This window comes from Dryobates pubescens, chromosome 15 (assembly GCF_014839835.1).
Source record: "Dryobates pubescens isolate bDryPub1 chromosome 15, bDryPub1.pri, whole genome shotgun sequence".
NCBI classification, from domain to species: Eukaryota; Metazoa; Chordata; class Aves; order Piciformes; family Picidae; genus Dryobates; species Dryobates pubescens.
In genome coordinates this window covers 10,929,534-10,953,968 of record NC_071626.1, presented here as the reverse complement: position 1 = coordinate 10,953,968, position 24,435 = coordinate 10,929,534, and the positions used below count along the sequence as shown (strand labels likewise).

The 24,435-nt window shown below is 43.2% G+C and overlaps 2 protein-coding genes across 3 annotated transcripts in view; one reads left to right on the top strand and one right to left on the bottom strand.

Annotated features, from left to right (window-relative positions):
* The window catches only part of SYN3 (synapsin III), a 196,851-nt gene that overhangs the window by 84,569 nt on the left and 87,847 nt on the right, over positions 1 to 24,435 (bottom strand). The gene's annotated exons all lie outside the window — the stretch shown is intronic.
* The window catches only part of TIMP3 (TIMP metallopeptidase inhibitor 3), a 35,865-nt gene continuing 14,079 nt past the window's right edge, over positions 2,650 to 24,435 (top strand). Inside the window, exon 1 of the mRNA XM_054167916.1 lies at positions 2,650 to 3,050. Coding sequence (XP_054023891.1) covers positions 2,927 to 3,050 — 124 coding nt within the window. The 5' untranslated portion in view covers positions 2,650 to 2,926. The remainder of the gene's footprint in view (positions 3,051 to 24,435) is intronic.

Sequence of the window (24,435 nt, the reverse complement as noted above, 5' to 3'; positions counted from 1 at the left end):
TACTATGGAGAAGTTAATCACTTGCATATAAGTATATATAAAGTATATAAGTATCCAAAAAGCAGGTAAATCTGCTAAGCCCTAACTGACCACTCCAGGCAATGCCAATACATGCATTAAAAACAATTCTGGATCACCTGTCAAATAGTGTATAAAAGAAAGGTAAGCCTATCCACATGGCCTGCACACAATCCCTTCCAAATAGAAGTGCCTTGACCCTGCAACAAGCTATGGCACTCCTTTTCATCCCAAAAAGTAATGGTAGATGGCTTCTCTGGAGTGTATCTGGAGAGTGAACTAGTTCTTGTAATCAACACAAGCTTGGTCTTTAAGAAGCTTAGTTGGTCACACTTCTGTGACTTGAATGGCCCTGTGTAACTTCAGTAACTTCTAGCCTCCTTCCTCTGCCTATTCAGAAACTGAGAAGATGATGGAAGGGTTTGTTTTTAAATCTCCTCTGTATGTGTCCTGTATCTGTGTATTCTCGTCACTCAGCATTCACACAGCACCCAGCATCTTTAAAGCTTATTACAAAGCATTCAGCTTGCTAGTCCTAGAACACACAAGAAAGTTGTTATTAGAGAAATGAAGAAACATACTCAGAGGAGTTACTTGGCCAGAGAGTGAAGGGAGGTGGTGCTGGAAGTGTGATTATAATCAAGTTGTGTGTGGGCCAAACTCACTCTTATTTACGCCAGTGTCAGGTTATGGAATAACTCCACTTCTCTCTGGTACTGATCTGAGATGTTGATAGACCAGGTGTATCATGAAGTTGGTGATATCAGACTTTTTACAACAACATAAAAAATGAAAGTGCCAGACACACCTCATTTTTCTCATGCATTATTCTGTTGAGAGCAGTGGAGTCATTCCTTGTTTACATCCAGTGAGAATGAGTGACAGTTCAATCTGAGGGGTTCAGCTCCAGCTGTAGTATCCTGAGCAAACAGTCCAAGCACCTAAGGAGCTTTTTTGCATAGGGTTTCTCATACTGCATTTCAGACACTAACTTACCTAAATGAAATAATGAAATGTCCTGTTTAATACCCTGTCTTATATGTAATAGATAGATAGATAGACAGACAGATATGACCCGTTATCACCTCAACACCATCCAATTTTCAGAGTGTGTTCACTAATACACATTCCTGAGAAGCTCTCATCACTATTATCCCCTTTTTACAGAGTGGGATTTGAATCACAGTGAGACAAAGCTGTCACACAGGTTGTCTGTATCACAGCAAGGGCTTCCTACTGTTAGCACTGTAACCTTCATCTCTACTAGCAACACCCATCTTGAAGTTTCATGTACTGATGCTTCAAATAAGTGCCTGTGTTTCGTATGACTGGTGGTTTTCATTTTGTGTGGATGGTATGATTAAAGAAAAGGTGTAGGCAGGCTGTGCTTCACCCAGATGGAGCAGAATTATAAAACTAAAGACTTAGCTGACTATTTAGAAATTTAGGACAGCTGGTCCCTGGCCTTTAATACCAGCATAATTTATAACTAGACATGCTTAAGTCTTGTAAACCCCGTGGAAAGTACTCTGACATTATATATACTGGTTTGATACTGTGATTAATCACCCCTCAGTCTCCTTTGCAGGATAATAAGGCTGTCTGTATCTTGCAGCTGGCAGTCTGCTTCCTTAAGGTCCCAGCTCTTCTATAACATTTACATTTCTACAGCTGATAGACATTTATGGTTCCAGAAGGGGATAAGGGAAAACAAAACAAACAGGACTTTTCTGTAAATTCCACTAAAGCTGCACTGCTACAATACACTTTGAGATTAAATGTTGGGAGTGCCCGAGTAGCTACGACACTGCTTTTTCCAGCTTGGTCTTAGTTTCTGATCCTTTTCTGACCCAAAGCCCTGAGAAGAGGAAGTAATGGTGGTGGGGTGACAGGGGAAGAGCGAGCATTTGAGCAGGATTAAAAACCGCAGGATGAAATCCTGGTTTACAGTTCAGCTAGGTCTTGTCCTTCTTTTCCTCCATCCTCTTTTGACAGCCTATTAAAAGAGGAAAAGAAGCGACACGACACGAAGCACTCCTCTTGCGTTTTCTGGTAGCTTTCTGAAAGCGTTTTAGCATGCTATTTCACCTCTTCCAGTTTAAAAGCAGCTTGCAGACAGTCGAGTAGCTTTCAAGGGAAACCACCCAAGCTTTCCAAGCCAACCCCGACCCCTGCTTGTGTTTTCCAGATGCCTCTTCTTATCCTGCGGAGCGGAGTGGCAGGCGGAGGCAGGTGCATACTAGGGGGGCGGAGGACTTTTCGGGGCCGCAGACGGCGATGGGACAGAAACTCGCTGATACCTCGAAGGCACAACCAGCTTTTTAAGAGTCTGAACTCCCCCGGCGGCACTAGCAGCGGGGGATGGGAACTTCTCAGAACAGCTGGAAGGGACGCAGGCAGAGGACGCAGACTTCTCGGAGCGGCCGGTGGCGCAGGTAGCCAGCGGCTCAGCGCCCCGCCACCACCGCCCGCACCGCGATCCCCGCACTATTCCGTATAAGGCGCTGAAGCCGCGGCCCCGCCCCGGCCCGCTGGCCTCTCCCGCCGATGAGGTAATGCGGGGCTCCCATTGGTCCGGGGCGGCGGCGCCCCCGGAGCCCGAGAGGGCGCGATCGAGGCTATAACTCCGCGTACCGGGACGCCACGGTGCAGCGCAGCTTCGCACAGCTCGGCATCGTGCTGTACCCCTCGGCCGCCGGGAGCTGCAGACTTGCCGTGCCCTTGGGCTCGCACCGTCCCACCGATCGAGGGCTGCGCTGCTGAGGCTAGCGAGAGAGTGAGAAGAGCAGTGTGAGGAGGCAGGCAGGTCGCGGAGCGTGGGCTCTTAGAAGTGAGAATAAAGTGAGGCGGACGAAACAGCGGCTGCCCTCCTGCTCCGCAGAAGTGAGGAGGCACTTCGGAAGGCAGCATGACGGCGTGGCTGAGCTTCCTCGTCGTGTTCCTCTGCAGCTGGAGCCTGCGTGACTTGGTGGTGGAGGCTTGCACTTGTGTCCCCATCCACCCGCAGGACGCTTTCTGCAACTCCGACATCGGTAAGTACCGCGGGCAGGCGGCGCCTTCTCCTAGCCCTTCAGCCGCCGCGGGGTGAAGCTGCCCGTTGGGGCTGGGAGGGCACCGTGAGGGAGGGATGAGACTCCTCTTGTGAGCAGGCGGCACCTGTCCCATTGCTGCGAAACCTGCGTGTCTGCAAAGTTCTGCGGGACCCAGAGTGCGTGCGGGCAGCAGTTGGACTGCCACCACAAGTAAGCAGTGAAAACAGACGAGGGGTAGGTTAAAGTGGTGCGGAGTGACTTCACCTTTCAGGATGGGTTATGGCTCTGCATACATCTGGGGTGCTAAGAGGAGAGATGTGTGGTGGCAGACCCCTCAGGGGTGGTGGGAAGTGAAGGTGAGCTGTTGTGGCAGATCCTGTTGCATGACAGTGGCAGCAGCCTCTCCAAGAAATGCTTTAAAGAAATCAGTAATTACAAGAGTAGCCTGTTTCCTGCAGCAAGACAGAAACATAACTGGAGGTGTGGGCAGACAAAATTTCTTCCACAACCTGGTGACAAATAATAGGAGATGGGATTAGGACTAGATCTCTCAAGCTGAGAAACCACCTGCAACGGTTGGTTGTTGGAAGGTGAAGCTCAGATAGGCTTGTGGTGCTGCACCAGGAACTTCAGGAAGAACTTCAGGAGAAGCAGATAGCAAGTGTCTCCATGCTTTTTGCATGCTGTGTTGTGATCTTTGCAGCCATGGGAGATGTACAAACGTGCATACTTTTTGGAAAGTACATTTTCACTGGATTCTGGTTGATGTCTGGTTTTGGCATCCCTCAGGGACTTCACTGCACTAACTTCAAATAAGGGACAAGGGAAACACCCAAAATCTCTGCGAAGAAGGTAATAGAGACTGTGGTCTTAAGTTCTTTGGTTTGTAGCCAAGGATGGTTAACCAAATATGATTGGTTGATACTTGCTAACTGTCCTGTGGCAAAGTATATGAAATCAGTAAGTGGTGTCCTTTGAGTCAATACTGGACACATGTCCACATAACAGTGAATACAGGCTGTCACTTCAGCAACTGTGAGTGGATTGGATGAGTGAAGTCTCCTTGCACCTTGCGATGGTTTAACTGTGAATTGGTTTAGCAGCACAGTGTAAAAGGTGTTAGGGAACTTTGCAGCGCTGGTGTCCACACAGTACTGACTTCAAGCGGAATCTGCAGAGAAATCTTCTGGGCAATTACTATGAAGTCAAACAGAAAACATTTCTCACGACAGCAGAACACCCATTGCTATGACCCCTGCCAGTGAATCTTTCAAGTTAGCTAAGTTTATTGGCCAAAAAAAGGGAGAAATCTCTGTCTTGCTTTTAACTCTCCCACAAAACCTGCAGTTATGCCTGGTTATTCATGTCTGGTTTGTATAGTGTATCTGCTCTTGAATGCCAAAATCCCCCAAAATTCCAACATGTTAAAAGTGCTGAGAAGGTTACAGTTTGCTTCAGTGATGATAGTCTGAAAAATATTTATCAAATAATTTTATACTGGGGAATTTTTCCAGGAAGCAGCAGTGTTCAGAGTTCTGTGGCCAATCCATAGTTTGGATCCATGAGTGTGCCATCTAAGTGGCAACTGCCAGGGAGAGTGTCCTTTCTGGGAAAGTGAGACTGAGAACTTATTTGTCCAAAGCTAAAGCTGATGACAGCGTGTGGGCTTCATCACCTGCATTTTGAGAGGGGGGCTACTTACATGCTCAGATTAGGTCATGTTATGTTAGATTAAGGGTAGTTTAGAGTTTAATTAAACTTCTTAAAATGGTGTTAAGTAAATTTTTGTTATGAATACATGCTGACATATATTTGCTAGATGCATAAGTGACTAGGACTATGGTAAAGTATGAAGTTTCATAGAACTGTGCTTCTAAACTCTAGGGCACAAACTTTCTTTCCTGCTCTGATTGTCTGAGTTTGAAGTCATCTCCTTCATTTCTCCTTTCTCTGTTCAGGACTCTTCATTATACTATGTCCTTGGCTTTGCTCTAGGACATGGTATTTAAAAAAGTTTATGCCAGCGAGGCTGTCATGCTTTCAGACATCATGTCTATGCAAAGAAGAAGCACAAGGGGAAGGAGCATTCTAGTAGAAGATTTAAATGCAAGTTTGCTTAAGACTGCAGTTCTGTGTGATGGGCAGAAGCAAAGTAAATCCTTAAGTTTGCTAGAACTGTCTGGAAAATGTGATGATGTTTCTGCAGGCTGATTTTAGTGAATGCTGTCATGTTCTTCATGTGCTGAAAAGGCAAAAAGTATACTGAAGCTTTCTGGCTCTGGAGGAGTTAACCATCTCCATGGAAACCGATGGCAGTGTACTAGTGCAGTGTTTAGACAGGCTAAACTACACGCTGGGTTATAAAACACATTGTGGGGAAGAAAGGGACTTGGCAGCAAGTTTTTATCGCTCTTGAAACTCCTGACAAAATACCAGCTCAAAAGGGAGGAGTCAATGCAGTAAGGGCTGGAGGAAAAGAGCTTTTTAAAATAGCTCTTAAAACAATACAAGAAACTAACTAGCTAGTGGCAGCCTAGGAGAGGTTTTTCATCTTTAAAAGCACTGGATTCTGAAGAAGGAGAAAACTTAGCTTGGAAGTGTAATGAAAACTTTTACTGCTGGTCTTTCATGCCTAGCCAGTGAAGTCTTACTCTCAAGTTTATTCTCTTCTCCTTTAATCTGATCTTGCTAGACATTTAATTTTTGATCTCCCTGTGGCTCAGTTCTGATACAGCCTCCCAACTCTTCAGTCATTAGAAGGTTTTAATCTTTACAGAAACAGATGGTCAAATAAAGCCATTGGGAAGGGCAAGATTTCAATATGTACATCAGTTGAAAGTGGAGGTTGTGGTTTTCTGAAGGAAACTTGGACTCCATACACAACAATTATTTTTTTTTCCTTATTAAAAAAAGGAGGCAGGGGGAGGGAAGGGAAAGGACTTCTGCCAGACTGTTCACAAGGGGTCTTTTCACTCAGCATGAGTGTTCCAGCATGATGAATGGAACAGAAGTGAAGAGGTGTGTCTTATCTGGCCCTCTGAGGTCAATCAATAATAAAATTGCTGTTTTAACTCTTGGCTTTCTTTCTTTAACTGGATCAATAAGTGCCAGAACAGGCAGTACAATAATTAGACAAACAGCAACTGCTATGACTTGCCATCTGAACTTTGCTTCCTCCACTCCTGCCCCCTGCCTACGACCCCTTCCAGATGTGAATATTTTTCTTTTGTTTGAATTAAGAGACCTTTTGAAAGAACAGACACCAGGCATGCTTTGTTCCATTGTGACAAAGCTGTGACATTTCCAGCTGGACATAGCTAACATGAAAAGGGCTTGTTTGTCCTTTTTTCGCAGGAGCAGCAGGAACTTTTGAGCTTGGCTGCTGAATGTTGCATTCACAGGTTTGGAAAAACACCTCCTTCCTGGCCCACTCTTTGCCTTACCTCCCCTTCAAAACCCCCACAAAAATAATAATAATAAACCCCCCACAAACCAAACAAAACCAACAAACCCCAAACCACAAAACCCCTCACACCCACCCAACCAAAACCGAACCTCCAAAAAAATCCCCAACCAAACAACAAAAAACCCAAACCAAAACACCAAAAAGGTTGTGGGAAGAGAGAGCGGCAAACCAGCAATAAAGTACTCTGCCCACTCGATACCTGTCTCACTTTCATCTTGTGCATATACTTCAGGAAAGAGCTGTGGCACTACAAGCTATCTCTTACCCAAGTTCAAAGGACCTCAAAATAACATCCCTTTCTATAGTTGGTGTTGGGGGAAGAAATACCTGTTTCAACAAAGATTCTGATGGGCAATGCTCCTCTCTGTTCCAAATAACCACACTCTTGCTGAGTTGGAGTTGGCAGGCTTTGGGGAGGTGAGGGTAAACTCTTAGAGTCCCTCAGTGCTTAAGGAAGCCTTAATTTCTTCATTCCTGTGGGATCCATAGTACTGAGTTCATGACACCTGTAGTGGCTGACCTCCTTTGAACTGATAATACGGTATGAGAAGAGCAAGAAACATCAGAGGAGGAAGCTCATGCTTGTTTGGCCCAATGTCTAAGCACCTAATTGAAAACCTGCTCCTTTTCTTTCACTGTTTTTCTTGAATTGATAATTCCACCTTCTCACTAATAAGCTAGAAAAGATATGCAGAACAACTTGATCATGTGTGAAATTTCGAACATGGATTCTATGCCTTGAGGTCCATAGTGAGGTCACATGTGCTGACTTATCCTTTAAGGCAGAGAAGGAAGGCCTGCCAAATTAGCTTAAAAGTTAAAATAAGCCAGGGCTAATTAATTATTATACCAGTCCTTTGAGTTGGATGTAAACCAGACTTTTGGGTGACATGCCATGGTAATAGTTGCAAAAGCGTTGTGCTCGCTTTGGAGTCAGACTTTTGTTGAGGAAGTAATGATGTGGTTTCATTTTTAGACTGAACTTCCCTTTGAGGCATTTTAGAAGCAGGAAATCTGAGAAGCATTGAATTCCATTTTACATGGGAAGAAATTGAGGAGATTTGTTTAACCTCTGTGGAATTCCATTGTCGATGGTAAAAACTGTGGTAAAAGAGGGTGTTCCGTGTGCCTGGCCGTGCCTTCTGACAGAAAGATGGCCATTCTGAGCTGAACTGCCATATGCAAGAGAAGCAAAAATACAAGTTGGTTATTTGTTAGTTACTTTTAATTAAAATTCAGAGCAGAGTGGAGAATTCCCCTTGAGGCATCTGGAGTTTGTCACTTTGCCAAAAGCACTTATTAACAAAAATGTAGTGGAAATTGCTGTTTGGACAATGCAGTGCAGAATGTTATATAAGGCTCCTTTGGTATCTTTTTACTATTGCATATGCCACTCCAGATTTCCTGCAGGAAGTAACTCCAGCAAGACCTCTGAGCCAGCAGAGAGCCAGATGTTTTAACCTTGAGCCTTAGAGCTCTTTGCTTTGTGGTGAAATTTGTTGCATTCTTATTTTCACTGCTTTCCCACCTGTTCTTGAGAGCTCTCCACCTGTCAACTGCTTCTCTTTCTGGGCAGAAGTGGGCTGGCGGGAACACAGTAATCTACAGCCATATGAAGCACTAGCATTTTGTAATTTAGCAAAAGTTTTCATCTGGGGTTGGGAATGGCCTGCTTTGTTCATACCTGGTTTTTGGGATGAGCAGATTTGCTTGTTTCACTGTAAGAGAGGTGGCACAAGGTGCCACGTTCATTCTCAGCTTCAGTGGAATTCACATTTTCCAAGACACAAAACAGAGTTAGTCCTGCTCTTTCAGAGTCTCTTAGCTATGGCAACTGGATTGGAATCTGATGAAATGGATCTCTGTAGTCATGCATAACCCCACTGATGGTCATGGTGGGTAGGACCAAGAATCTTTAGTAGGAGCACTCACTGAATCACCTTAGCCTTAAGTTTAAAGTAATGAAAACTTAGTTTTTCCATGTAAAAATGTTGTCTCAGGTTATATTTCTTATTCTTCACTGCTCCAAGACCATGTGGTGCTCTTATGTAGCCTAGCCAAGCGTACATCACTGAAGAAAGGAGCCTGTTTGGTCTGGGTAGGAGGTCTTGTCATGAAATGAAGCTCCGACCGGATGCTCTCTGGAAAAGTTCATAAGAGTTGGTAGACTGGAGAGAACAGCTTGGTTTGAGGTAGCAGGCAAGGCCAGTCATAATAATATCTTCAGTCTGTGTGACTGAGTTTCCTTTTAATTGCAAGGTGGCTTTTTGTTTTGTTTTGTTTTTTTAATTATTATTCAAGATGAAGAAACTTTTGCTCTGATGCACTGCTTGTTGCTGTAGACTTTGAGGGCATTGTTCTGTCTTTTACATGGTGCTGGAAGCAACTTCAATTATACTGGTGAAATGATAGTAATGTAAGAGATAAGAAAGGAAAATTTGGCCTTCAAGCAAATGCAGAGTTTGTTAAAGGCCTACTGCAGCTCATCTAAATCTCTGAAGAGTTTCCATGTGCCATTTGAAAGTGTACTTATGTGCCTATTGGACTGTTACTGCTCTTTAACTACACCTTAGGTAGCCTTCTCTGAGACAAATTTGATCAGAGCAGCTGTGTCATTTGGAACTGCTGTAAGATTGTCTTTTCCTCAGCTTTGAAGCATTTGTTGCAAATAGGGCTGAAGGTCTTAAGTACTTGGAGCATAGAGGAGGAAGGCATACTGCTAGGGCTTTATTAATAATAATCCTACAACTCTTTCTCTAGTGCAGCTAATTGAATGAGCATACCAAAATCACTAGTGCTCTACTTGCCACTGATTTTGCTACCAACATTGTTTGCTCATAATGGGCTAGGTCCTTACTTAAAACAAGGGTTAAACTGGATTTGCTTTGGAATACTTGAGAAAAGATGGCTAACCACTGATTTTCAAGTTCTTGCTATTTGAAAGTGTTAGGCTGGGCCTGGGCCTGGGGTAAATGACACCAAGGTGGGCTAAATGGATTTACACCCTCTAATACAAGATCTAAAATCTGACCTGGCTATCAGTATGGAAGGGAAATACCTTGTGTAAAGCAGGTGCAGTGCCACTAGGCTCAGCAGTATTTCACCATCTTGTATCAGAGTTTGATTTGACTTGATTGTTTCAGGGTTTTAAGATGAATGTTCTGAACACTAGAGAACTTAAAACTGTAATTAAAAAAATCCCTTAACCCTCTACTGTAATGTGAAGCAGTTCCCTTGAGTGACCAGAGTAAAGTTTTAGTGCATTAACTGACAGTGTCTAATAAGATAAAAATGCAAGCAGTTTTACACAACCCTGACTATTTATTCAGAGTTACTGCCAGCTAGAAAAGATTCTGGGAGTCTTTTGGAAACAAGATAGAAGTCTCTTGAGTTGTGAGCTGGTAAAATAAATGTTGACTGTGAATAGTCCAGATTCCTGCTAGTGTTTATATTAGACCTTTCCAAAGGACAATTTCAGCCCTTAGAAACAGTATACAGACAATAAAACTCAAATTAAATAGCAAAGAGGCACATATGCAAAAAATAACATCAAACCTCATCAAATGTCAGCTATGGTTTGCTTGAGATGTAAAATTTCATTTTTATTTTAGGAAGAAAGGAGGTGATTTGAGGTGTCCCTCCTGGGACTGAAATGCATCAGAAACCAGCAGAAAGCAGTGCTTGGGGAGAATGTCTAGCAGGTCATTGTCAGCTCCAGGATAAGGTCTTGGGTTGTGCTAGCTGGGAACTAGTGGGCTTGACTCTGAAAGTTTGTCTTTGTTCCCTCTTTGGGGAAGAGGATGATCACAGGCTCAATGGGAGAAGATACTTACGAGCTGTAGGAGTGGCAAAGGCCCTTCAAAGATTAGTCTTGCAGTACATGTGGTGAAGGGTTACTGGAGAAAGAAGTCTATGTGGAGGCATTGATGAAGAACTAGATAAGGTTGTCTAGGCTAATAGAAACAGTTAACTGACATGTGATAGGCCACCCCATCTGAAACTATATGAGGCATGCCCAAGGTGGATCTAATCCTGCCAGGAGAATAAATGTGGCTTTAGGGAACATACAAGCAGGAGAACAAATCTGATGCTATACTGATTGATGTCTAACAGCCTGTGGCATATTAATTGCTGACTGGCAATCAAGGCTTAGGCTTTGAAAAAGCCTGGCTGGGTGGACTGGCTATGGATTGAGCACGTGCACTTTACTCTGGACTCTCTGTGATTCTAGCAAAGCTGTTGCATTCCTCCATTCAGCTGAAAGCAAATTTCCTTCAAACAGTCCTTCAGAAAGTGCAGGTTGCATGGGTGTATGTGGAGGGCTTGGGCTCCTTTCATTTTCACCAGGTGAGTTACAAGGAAAGTACAATTTAGCTGGAAAATGGTGCAGATTGTGTAGCAGGAGAAACAAATGAAATTCAGCCAGGTGTAACCTGTCATCTAAAGGTACTTTTGATACATATGGTGTAGCAACCTGACCTACTGCAGTCAGGAGAAAAAAAGGAGAGTGTGCAAATGCCAGAGCCATCATTGTTCAGCACATACTTTTTATTGATTCTGGACAAAAATAAACACTCATAAAAAAAAATCCACAATCTTCTTTTGTTACCCATCTGTTGTTAACATTTCAGAACGTTGTAACCCTGCTGGTTCTTAAGAGCTAGGAACTATTTTATTGGGGAGGTAAAGAAAGGTATGTGAAAGGGCCCAAAGATGAAAAAAAGACCCTGTAGGGGTCCCTGGAGGGAAAATAATTTTCCCTTCTTAATTCCTTGACTTTGACATGAAAAGGCACAGGTTTCTTTTGGCCTGCACGATCACCACTACGTCAGCAAAGCAGATACAAACTGCCTCAAATTTGCACATTGCTTACACAGATAGGAACAGCTGCACCAGGTGCAACAGCATGAAGGCAACATGTTATTACTTCTTGCTCCCTGGTGGTTCATTAAAAAAAAAATATAAAAATCTCACAACAGCACACAGGAAGCAGGAGTACTTTTCCGCAGGGCCATGTTCAAAATGACCCAAGCTCCTGCTGGCCTAGACTGAAGGACATGAATTTTAACTCCCTCATGCTGCATTGTAATTACTGTATGGGGACTTCAACATCTGTTTCCTTTTCTCTGTGTTTCCCTCAGTGTTGGGTGTTACTGCAGTGCAGCCTGCAGGGAGACCTGCTGGCATTATGTTAGTCTGTTAATTTTCTATAGAAGAGCACTGAAGCATTTGTTCAGACAACAAGTTCAATCTCTCATACTCAGTGAATACAGGAACAAGCAAAAATCTTGCTCCTCTGACACTGAATCAGCCTTCTCAAATTTCTCGGGTCAGCTGTAAAGAAAGAGCTCTCCTCCTAGTGAGCAGGTTTTGTTGTTGGTCTCTAAACAGTTAAAATATACGGGGGGGAAAAAATCCCAGTACTTGCTTATACCAAGACAGGAAAACCACTGAATTAAAAACTTCCACTTGACTTTGAAAGACAGGAAATGGCTGGCATTGGAAAGGCAGCAGGTAAAGGAGGAGAAAGCCAGAGGATATCTGTAGAAAACCAGCTATTCCCCAGGCACTTCTCCTTCAGCTGCATCTTCTTTCAGGGGAAGGAGTTCCAGCCTGCCTCCACTGTAGTAAGCCCTTCATACACTTTTCAAACACCCACCCCAGTTTCCTACTTCCTGCCCCTTTTGACACCACTATAAATATCCTGCCTGTCTTTCATAGGGCTAGAGAAATGCACATTTCAGATTAAAGGGGACTGAGGTGACAGTATGAAACAGTCTTTAGACCAGCTCTTGTGAAGTGCACAATTGCTAGAGCCTCTGTTTTAACTTTTGAAGTGTGAGGTTGCTGGGTCTCCTGCCTTTAATTTCCCTGGCAAAATGAAGGGAGTCCTTTAAGAGTGAAACAGTCTCCTTGTTTAGCATGCTCATCTCTGGTCTAGAATACACGGGCCTGTTTCTAAGTAAATGATTTCCTCAAGTAAATAATATACTATACAAGGCACAGAGCAAAAAGCTGAAACATTTCTGGTATTTGGGAGAAGGGAGGGTGGGGAAAAGAGGTTTCAGAAGGAACAGGAGACACTAGTTGAAGGACCACACTGCATGGAGAAGTATAGCACTTGCAATAATGAGGTTCTTAAATGCAGAGAAGAGAATCAGTCCGAGAGGAAATAAAATGAAGTGACCCCTGGGGCATTTAAGGAGCCGTCGTGTACAGTGCTCCAATAGACACAAAATACAGGTCCCTCCCTTAGCATCCTACAGGCAAAAATCACAAACCCAGAGAAGTGTGGGAAGAAAAGAGCAGCAGTTCCTGCACAAGAACCTTAGTATCGCAAAGGATTCTGCTGGGGGTAAGGGCAGAATGATTTCTAAAGCCCTTTTTTTCACATCAAAATATGAGAAGAGCAGCACCTGTCCCTGTCTTGTCTGTTTGATTGGTACTTTGTTGTTTTGTTTGTTTTTACCAAGGAGGTAGAGGATTAAGGATTTAGTTGGTTATTTCCTTAGAGGATCAAGATGAAAAAGAGACTTCAATGTCTGTTTCAATTTTTTCTAAAGACAATATATTTTCAAGAGAATTAAGCAGCTGTCCTGCTTTTTCCTGCCACTGTGTAACAGTTTGCAGCTTCACAGAGAAGTACACAAACAGAGGATTCTACATTATCAGAGAGAATTCCTGGGTGTCACCTCAAGAGACCCCAAATTATCATAGGAAGGTTTTAATGGAATAGTACCCATTCAGAGAAAAGATGGACTAGACCTGGTGGCAAGTAGCCAATGACCCTTATCAGTATGTTGCCTTTAACACCTTTACTTTGGAACAAGCACCCTGCAGCAGAACCTGTGATAGTGAGATACGTGCATCATCCAGCTAGGCTGGAGTACTGGTGCTAATAAAATATACCTCCCAGAAGCCTGATGTAGGTAGGATAGTCTTACTTTTCCCTTAGCCCCCTTCTGTGGCTGTCATCCTAACTCTTTGTAGTTAGAGATTGATTCAGACTCTGCAGTTTAAAGTTCTTTCCAAAACTCTTTAAAGGCATTTGTTATTTTAACTCTGGAGTCTATTTTTGTTATCAGTATGAATGTCTCATCTACCTCCCACATGCATTCTAAATTGCAGCTATCTTTTGAGTTTCCCAGTGTATTCTCATTTGCTCTTTTTCTGTTTGGCTAGGAGGCCAACAGGATGGGAATCATGTATTTACTTACATTTTTGTTCTGAGAGATCTCCTGACACCAAATAATTATGGGACTATAAAGCTAGGACTAATAAATCCTTGTGCTGTAGAGGAATCCTTGTGTTGTACGATTTAGCAGGAGCCTGCTGGAGTAGCACAGCCAACTTAATCCCAAGGAGACTTGTCATTTCCAACAGACTGACACTTTAAAAAGAGCAGCAAGCCAAGTGGGAAGCAGGTCCTTACTGGCCACTATTCCAGTGGAATATTTAAATTAATTGAAGAAGCAGTGGAGATTAAATGAAGCGGACAGCACCTGTGTATGTGGCTGGATGGGGAAACAAAGCTTTCACTAGTACCGGAAAGTTTTCAGGCCAATAGGTTCCTTCCTGTCAGTGCAAGATCTCATGTTTGTTTCTGAACATCCTTCTCTTATACCAATTTCCTCCAGTACTAGTGGATTTTGGAAGAAGTAGCGTAAAGGAAAGCACTGGGTCTTTCTTTCCCTCCTGTCTCAGAGACTGTTTTCCTGTTTGTCTTTCATGCAGTATGGAAGCTTGGGCCATTGATGTAAACTCTGACGTTCAGAGTCCCCTCTCCTGAATTTGACAACACTGTCTACACACATCCTGAGCAGGCTGCCTTTTTGACAGAAGGATGGGAGAGGGAGCAGATCAGAATCCTAGGATGATGTTGTCTTAGCACACCTGGGACCTCACATTTTTCTCCTGGCTCTGTGTTTGTTCATCAAGCCATCAGCAGTTCAGCACATCGCAGGGTTCCTTCCCGCATATATTCCCCAACACATGTATGTGGACCAAGAGGGCAGAATCAGCCAAAGTTGTTATGAAATATTATTGTGGTGTTTCTTTGAGGCAGCACCACCAGGTTACACTCTTGAAAAATATAGCAAAGGCATGTTTTGTTAAAAAAACCCAACAACCCAGAGCCCTGATGGGAGGGAAGAATTCAGAGTTTTCTGAGAGAAACTGCTTAGTCCACCTTAATTTCCTTCTCCGATGAAATACATCAGAGCTCACAGCACCTGTCTTGGACAATTAAAACCAAAATGTTGATGCATGTTGTTTCTCCACCTAATTTTGGAGTATATCTCTTTATTCTGTTTTTTTCCTCATGAGCACATACCTGCTAAGGTTGCTGCAACAGTGGTGGCATCATAAAAGTACTGAAAATCAGCACCAACAGTGCCATAATGGTTAAAATAAAATATTATCATAAACCCCCACAAGTTTCTGTATTCCCAGAGCAATTCCCCTTGACAAAGACTAAACACTGAATGGAGCTATACACTCATGAGCTAGCCACATATTTGCCTGCCAATTTAATAGCAAGAGCGAGTAGGATCTGTGTTCCTTTCACGCAGGAAAAAGCACAACATTTTCATGAGATTTCATTATAATGATGCTGGTTTCAGTCCCATTTTGGTTTTAGAGTGTGTTGGATGCAAAGCTGCAGCTGACAGGACCAGGCAATGCCAGTCTGCTGTCTGCGAAAGCAGTAATACTAAAGCTTTTCAAGGCTGTATTTCTTCCCTGCCCTGTTTGGAAGGTGGCAGGGGAATCCTTACTTGTCTTGATGCATTTTCACTCTAGTCCCTTACCAGAATATGTTACTGCAAGCTGTGGCAATAAAAATGTAATCTGTGGCTGTTTTGCATAGTTGGATGACTCCTTGTTGTTTTTGTTTTTAAGCCAACTTGTGACTCCGAGGCTAGCATTGCTCCAAACCTTATTATTAGCAGTCCTTGTCACTTTAGAGGTTTTATCTTTTCATTGTTATTCATACATGCACGTTATTGGATTTGCTAAAACAAACTTGTGCTTTCTCAGCTTCCTTGGTTGCAGAAGGAAGCAGTGGAAAGCAGTGGTGTGCACCAACAGGCTGGTTTTGTTAGCTGGGTTCTGCTTGTCCCACGGGATATTAGGAGCGGACATGAAATTGTACATTGGTAAGCCACACCTCTGATTTTTCTCAGGGGAAAGAAGCCATGTAACTATTCTTAGTTGGTGTATGAAGTGTGAAATTAAGCAGTTCCAAGGGCATGAACAACTGCTATTCAGAGGGAGTGCCTTTGTCCTATCTCCTCAGAGTTACAACAGTTCAGTGTTCTTGACCCAAAGTGTTTTCCCTTGGGGTAGTGGAAAATCAGAGTCGAGCAAGGCTACTAAAAATCCAGGCTTAGACGTGTGCCTCGTGTGCGTGTGTGTACATCTTACAGTTCAGTGATGACCCTAATGACTTCTTGAACTTTTAATGACAATGCAGCTGTCTGTTCATGGTGCTAATTAACCCAAAAGCTGATCCCTCCCTCCCCCTCGTTTTCCATTCTGTGAATGAGATGTGAAAACAAGACGACGACTTTTCCCGTGCCCTCAGGCCTGTCTGAGCCTGGCAGCAGTGACCCTGCTTGAGCAGAACTGAAAGAGCTGCTGCGCAGTGGCCCATACTCCTTTTTAATGGGTTATTAAAATTCCACCTTCTCCCCTTCCCTCCAGTTCTCTTACAGTTTGGAGCAAAGGCACTTAGGGGAAAACAGCTGCAGGAATAACTTTCTTTTGGAAAGGCAGAGACAGCTGTTCAGTTTGTAAGTCAAGGGATTCCACCACTACTTAATTTGTGCCTGATCCTGCTCCAGTTAAAATTAGTGGAGAGATTCCCACTGGGTTCAACAGGCAGTTGAAGGAAGCTACTTCAGGAAGCAGCCTACAATCAAACAATACTGCTTCAAAGTGTTGGAGAATAGGAAGGCATTTGTCACAGAGTTGACTAGCTGACTTGCCTGGAGTCTCAAAGTACGAGCACTCAGCAGGCCAATGTTTTACTTGAGGAACAGGTTAAATGTGTGGTATGCTAGGCTGCTTTTAAAGATAGCTCTAGTATGCCTACGATCATTTACAGTTTGCAGTGCTGACAGACTTTTATTGGCATAGTGAATTGATGGACAGATCTCTGATGTTGAATGCTTATTTTCATTTAGATACGGTTTGAAATCACAGGGGATAATGGCTCACTTCTTGAAATGATGCCAGTTCTCAGCACCTACAGCTCTCATTGGTATGAATTTACTTGCTTCTGAAAAATGAAGGGAAAAAAAGTTGATTTAGTAATGCTTATGTAATTAGAGCTCTGATTTACACAGAGGGATCTAGAAACTTTCTGGAGAAAGTCAGAATTTGTGTTCCATGAAAGAGTTTTGAAACAGTGAAAATGTATTCAATCTGAAATGCGAGGTAAAATGAAAGTATCTTTAGCATGAAAATGAAAGTCTTTAGCATGTAGCTTCTGGGAAAAAAAATTTGCTGAATTTGATGCTTTCCTTAAAAAAAATCATTGACTTAAGTAAAGCCACTTTTGCTGACAAGAGGATGTATTTCCAGAAACATTTCTACCAGTCCTATCCCTGACAGTTAGCCTTCCAACAGTATCACAGAATCACCAAGGTTGGGAGAGACCTCAAAGATCATCAAGTCCAACCTGTCACCACAGACCTCATGACTAAACCATGGCACCAAGTGTCACGTCCAATCCCCTCTTGAACACCTCCAGGGATGGTGACTCCACCACCTCCTTGGGCAGCCCATTGCAACGGCGAACGACTCTCTCAGTGAAGAACTTTCTCCTCACCTCGAGCCTAAACTTTCCCTGGCACAGCTTGAGACTGTGTCTCCTCTTGTTCTGGTGCTGGTTGCTTGAGAGAAGAGACCAACCCCCTCCTGGCTACAGCCACCCTTCAGGTAATTGTAGACAGCAATAAGGTCTTGCCTGAGCCTCCTCTTGTCCTGGCTAAACAATCCCAGAACTTCTGAACTTCAGTTAACTTCTGAAAGTACTGATTTTGATCAGGTTACACACTACTTCTCATGTTGGGAGAGGTTCCAGTTCATTAGTTCTCTGGAGTTTACAGTGAGCTTTTCCTGAATGCTGAGATATCCCTTTAAAACACAGATCTCCATACCCTTCCTTTGCTCCAGTCCTTGACAAGGGGCAGTTCTCGAGTTTTCTGCATTAATAAACAAACAAGTTTGTGGTCATGCTGCTACTACTGGACTGAGACGAGGTATTTCCCCTTGTGTTTCTCTTAGTTCCTTCCCTGTCAATGTTTAAACATGCTTACACCTGTGTTCCAGGTGTAAGCTGAACTGGAGCCTTAAAAAGATGTCTCCTGAGCCTGGAGTGGTTCATTGCTTTGCTGAAATAGTCTGTTACAGCAGTATTTCAGGACATCTAGACAGGCAAGGAGCAGTCAGGCTTGCTGTATGCCCTGGAAATGATCATCCTTGTCTGTGAACATTCAGCAGTGCAGTGTCCAGAGAGCTGTTGCCTCCTAAACAGTTAATGGGCCTTAGAGTATTCAGAAACAGCAATCACTGTGCCAGGGTGCTGTGAAATTGCAATCCAGCCATAACTTGTGAACTTTTGCATGGTTTGGTGTTATTTCTTCCCCCCTTTTTTTACTTTTTGTCTAAGAAGTGATACTAGAAAGCATGCTTACTGTCTCCAAATTGGAATTTTATGGAAGTTTTTGGAAATAATACTTCATGAAGCTCTCAAGCTCCAGTGGCACAGCTGAGCTGACTGGTAGGTTCACTTGGAGTATATCTCTGTAAGTTTTATATGGTCAGATTTGAGCACTTCCATACACAACTCACTGATGTGTGTGTTAGTCTTGGATTTGTATAAATGTCTGTTGTACAAATGAAAGTTGACAACTGGGGCCCTGTCAATTTAGTGTATTCCCTGTGAGTACAGAAGTCTAGCTAAGAGTCCTATCTAATTAATACTTCATTGGGAGCACCAGGATGCAGATGAATCTCAAAGTCATGACACGCAACTTCTGGAAATCTCTTCTGATTATGGCCTATGGGCTGCTCATGAACATGAGATTCTGATGAAGTTTGTATGAAGGAAGTTTATGTAATACAATGGTAACAAGATGGTGACATTTTTTCTCTCTCCACTGAAGTTTTTATGAAACAAGTTTGGCTAGTCTGTCAGCCGGACAGTCAGGGTCTGAGAATTTTTTTGAAGAACAAAGGTTGGTGTGAAAGAACAAAGGCTGGTGTCTGCCTACCCTTTCTGCTGTCAGTGCTCTGTGTCATTGCACAGGGACAATCCTGTGTCTTCAGAGCCAGAGGATGTACAGTGTGCAGTGTTTGTGTTACTCATGTAAAGAATTGTCACTGAGAGATGTTCTTAGACTCCCAGGTCCTCTCATGTCCTGTTTTTGGCTGGGATAGAGTTAGTTATCTTCTTAGTAGATGGTATAGTGCTGTGTTGTGGATTTAGAAGGAGAATGTTGATAACACACAGATATTGTTCACACTCAGTCAGGGGCTTTTCAGCTTCAGGTACCACTCCATCAGTGAATAGATTGAGGGCTAGCCTGAGACCTGGGAGGAGACACAACAAGGACAGCTGATCCAAACTATCCAAAAGGATATTCTGTACCATGCAACATCATGCTTAGAATAAGAATGAAGGTAAAAGCTGGCTTGGGAGCTGTTACTCAGGAACTGGCTGTGCATTTGTTGGTGGGTGCTGAGCAATTGAATTTAATAATTGTTATCATTATTACTTTCTCTTCCTTTTCCATCCTATTAAACTGTCTTTGTCTCAACTCCTGGATTCCCCCCCCCAATTCTCTCTGCATCCCACTGGGGGTGGTGGGGAGCGAGCAAGTAGCTATGTGGTGTTTAGCTGCCTGCCAGATTAAACTATGACATCTCATTGCCTATTTCATGGGGTGTCTCATATCACACTCTTCACACTTCTTACCTTACTCCCACAACAAGTCTTTCTAGTCTTTGATATCCCTTTGAATGTCCAAAATGAAGGATGATGTTTTGGAACACAGTTATTACAGGGCACTACATGACAACCTGGAAAGGTCTGGATAGATGAGCAAATAGTTCAGTGTGAAGTTTGTCCTGGTAGTGTCCTGACATTGACTAATAACTGTGGTACATGAAGCTGATGCAAGACTCTTGGAGGGTTTCTATTTACTTTAATGAACACTGAATCAGAATCTGAGTGCTACACCTAAGTCTTTATATGGTGCTCAGAGTAAATTCCTGTAGCCAGCCTCAGCTACATAGTGTTAATGACTGTGGTTACATAGTAGACATCAATAAAATTGGCAATTAGTAAATTCCTTATGTGTGATGGTAAGTCAGAACTGTGTCATGAAGATGTCCACTGTATGTGAACAATCTGCAGAGGCTGTTAGCTTCTGAATAACTTCTAATAGTTCAGGAATGATGGGCAGACGTACTGGCTTCTCACAGAAGAAGCTGGTTGAATGCAGGTTTAATTCCAGAGTCTGACAGGCCTAATACTAGGTCCTGTCTGGTCCAGCGTAGATAGAAACAGCAGAGCAGCACATATAGGCCTGACCTAGTTATATATGTATACCTCTTTGGTGTGGACAGCTGCTTAGCCTATCAGTTGAATGCAAGTTTTCTAATGGAGGAAGGAATTTGCAGGCCCACCCAGTACCCATGAAATCTATACATGTTCCCAAACAGTTCTTCCTCTCTAGCTCCTACGTGCAAATTTGAGTGTAAACCATGTGATCAGTGGAGTGCAGCTTCCTTGCAGAATGCTGGCACTTGTCCCAGCTGGGTGAGGTGCTGAAGCAAGGAGAGTCCTCTGAAATAAGTTGCTGAAGCAGGGAGTGTCCAGGCCTGTGGCTTTTGATACTCCCTGTTTTGACATGGGCTGTCAGAGCTGCCCTATTTCTAATGTACAGAAGGAAATTGCTTTCAGATGTTCTCTTTTAGCAGGACCCTCCTTCCTCCTCCTGTTGGACCGTTTGGATGTGAGCTGTTGGTGTGTTCATGAATTGCATGGTGTGTTAAGACTAATAAACAGGCAGATCTGACTGAAGAATTTTCTGTTGCCTCTTTGAAAAATACAGTGATGAATTTATTATGCTTGTTAACTCTGGATATCCCACAGGGAAAATGTAGCACTAAGGAGCAAAGACATGCCCGGTCTGTGCATCTGGCTTTGCAGATATCTCCCTGTTCTGTGAAATGTGACGTAGCCATATGACGTCCATGTTCAAGCCCTGGGCATTTGCTGTATATGTGTTTGAGTGCTGGATCAGAGCATCTTTCCCTCCTTCCTCTTTCCTTCCTTCCTCTCATGATGTATGTGAGCATTGTCTTGGCTGCTTGGTGAAGATATCTGGTTCTCAGAATAAAACCACTATCAAGCTGCAACACCACAGTTGGCAGAGAGAATGAGCATATCCCAGCAGAGCAACTTATCTACAGCTTTGCAGGCTAAGGACTTTTCTTTCTCAGCAAAATTGAAACTTGGGAAATTTGCAGTCAGAAAGAAAAAAAAATCAAACAAAAGGATGTGTCTACACTGCCTCTTCAGCCTCAAATCTCATCATTGTGTGTGCCCACTTTGATGTTGCTTTTACACATGCATCATTTGAATACTTGCAGCGACAGACATCACATATGAGGAGTGTATATTGCTCAGGATCAACAGGGCTTTGGTCTTTAATCAGTGCCCATGACCTCAAGGAGTAAAAGGTTTCCCCAAGTGAATCAGAATGGGATTTCTGTGATTGTAGTAGGTTCCTTAAAATACCACTTGATCCATTTTAATCAGTTTACTTGTTCTTGTAGTTTATTATGATGATCTGTGGAAATGGAACATCAGCCTCACTTGCAACTGGATCATGAAATCACAGGCAAAGGACATGTTTTCTCCTTCCAGAGGCTGCTCTCCTAACTGTACTTCTTTAGGCAATCCATCTTTTCATTTTATGCTCCAATTTACTTGCCATGGTACTGCTCACTTGATGGTTTGGGAAATGATCAATGCCAGATGCACATTCCTTTCAGGCAGTAAATGCTCCTGCAGCAGTAAGTCACGTGCACCAGCTCCTTGTTTCATTAAAATCGCATATGGTTTCCATTTGCCCCTAATTGATCTCACTTCAGCTCTGCCATAGTCTCCCAAGTGGAATGCTTAGACCTGTGGCTCTTTCAAACAATTCCAAACAGCAGTGATAAACCAGAGCCTTCTCTCTCTCAGCCTGGCTTCTCCTTGTCCTGTACGTACTGGGTCTAGAAGTACTTGATCTTGGAACTGAGGGCTGAGTTAAATCTTATTGCACAAATCTCATGCAGTCCAAAAGAAAATGAAAAAGGTGTTTTGAGCTGAGCATTGCCTGACCAGCTTTGAGTCATATGCTTGTTATTTTTATCCACTGTTGTAAGCTGGCTTTTGAAATGCTTTTGTGTGTTGGTTTTGACAACCATCATTCCAGCACTCCTAACCCTAGCTGAAAGCAGTTCCTTCTTTGGCAGTTGTCGGGCAAAATGCACTCTGCTGGAAACATCCCTTTGAGAGAGGTGCAAGGTACCTCTCTGCTGCACTCTGTTCATGAGGCACTCCCTTGCCCTTCCTCCACTTGCATCACTTTCCTTTCCTTTACAGTGAAACCTACCTACTGCCTTTTGCCTTTAGCCTTAATTGAACTTTCAGTAACTAGTTACAAATTATTTAGGTGGAAGTTAAAAAAAACAACCAACAAAGGCTCCCAGAAAGGAGCCAGAAATGGCTGTTTGGCAGGAATGGCATTGGTTTCTCTTATTTTACCAGAGGTTTCTCACAGCAGTAGGCTCAATCATTATGTAGTCTGCAGAGCCCCTGCTTGCTTCCATCTGTAGCAAACCTGGAATGTTTTGTTGATGTAAGCTGTGAGACTAACTTAGCTATGTGTGATCTCCTGTGACTCAACTCATCTGTGCCTGTTGTAGCTAATCTCTTGGGCCTACTTGGCTTCCCTGAGTTTAGTAGGTGTAATAGCTTGTAACAACAGACTTGTATTTTTTTCCCTTTAGCTTCTCTCTGTTTATCACAAGGTAATTCCTGAAGCTAGTTTCCCTTAGCATGAAACATACTATCTACACATGGGTGTGAAAGGTTCTATTTGTAAATGCATATAAATGCATTTTAGATTCTCCTTTCTTCTTCCTTCTGTCAGTCTTTCCCCTCCATCCTCCAACAGACTGTCTGTGTATGATGGCAAAGCACTGGAGTCAACATCGGCACAGTGCTGGGCAACTGAAGAGTCTTCAACCAAAGTGCATGTGGGAACTTGAATGAAATGTCTGGGAGAGAATTTCCAAGTTTCTTAGACCTCTCCTTTCTCTCTGATTCTAGTGTGTTTCAAATGGAGTTTAGACTTCCACAGGGTGAGGAGCATCATATGTGGAGGAAGAAAAATGCTTGTTCCTGCTGTCATCAGAAAAAAAGTCATAGAATCATAAAATCAATGAGGTTGGAAAAGACCTCAAAGATCATCAAGTCCAACCTGTCACCCAACACCTCATGACTACTAATCCATGGCTTCAAGTGCCACATCCAATCCCTTTTTAAACGCCTCCAGGGACAGTGACTCCACTACCTCCCTGGGCAGCCCATTCCAATGGCCAACAGATCTTTTTGTGAAGAACTTTCTCCTCACCTCAAGCCTAAACTTCCCTTGGTGCAGTTAATAACCTGCAGGTGAAATGCCAAGCCCAAACCAATTTCTCTGTGTTTTATGCAACCTTGTATCTGTAATTTGTGGTCTTGCTGAGGGTATTAATTTTTTACTTTTCAAAATGATGTGAGGTCTGATGCAATCATAGTTTTGTATGAAAGAGCTGTATCACTCCTTATTTTGCAGTGTTGGAAGTCAAACGTTACAGAGTGTTGTGCAGACTTGTCAGTGGCAAGGAAATCTGCAGGGGTAGGGAACCTGGTTAATCTTTAGCAAGTGACCTACTGTTATACCACAGACAGGGAATGGGTTTTGGACCTGTAAAACAAAGGCTAAAATTCAATGTTCTGGATGGAAAATTAGAAGGCAAGGTACTTGAGTGCCATGCTGCCTTGTTTTTAGAGTTTTATTTTTAGTCAAAATGTTGTATCAGGCTTGCTGGAGTAAGCACAAGGCCTTTCCATTGTGATGTTTGTGGCAACTAACTGATGGGTGTCAAGAAGGTGACCTTTCTGAAAGTGCTCTGAGGAGCACTGACTAAAAAGGCAAGACAAGATTTGGACTGCCAATAACGGAAGCTAGCTTGTTGGTGAGGGTAAGGAGATGAAGGGAGCCAGCAGTGAACGTCTTGCTTCGCCATCACTTTTGCTTCCTTGATGATGTTCTCTAGTGATGCTGTCTAATAGCACAGCTGCATTTGGCTTCTTGCAAGACAAAGCGAAAGAGATTTGTTTTCTCTTGTGGCTTTGGCTGGAGGTTATGATAGAATGGGGAGAAAGCTCATGTGTTTTTTCAGCCTAATTGTGCTTTGCAAGAAGCTTTCAAATTAAATACTCTAATTTGTATAATAATTTGGTTATGTTAGTGGAGGTGACTTTCAGTACAGATGGATAATCAAACAGACTGAAGACTTGTATCTGTTTTCACCCTCTTCGTGAATCCTTTGCTGTCATCACTATTTCCCTTTCTGTTCTGTTTTGCTTTGGAAGTGGGGCAGTGGGTGAGAGACTGTTACTTGTCCCCCTTCCAAAGCAGGCCCCACCCACTTGCTGCTCATACAACTCTACAGCCACCAGGCAATTTAATAGAGCTTTCCAAGAGGCTGCATATAGCTGGGCCAGACTTCCAGTCCAAAGGACATAATCCAGTTGTAGTTATGGTCCTTGGTTTTTAGGGAGGCTGAGAGCATTGCTAATAGTGG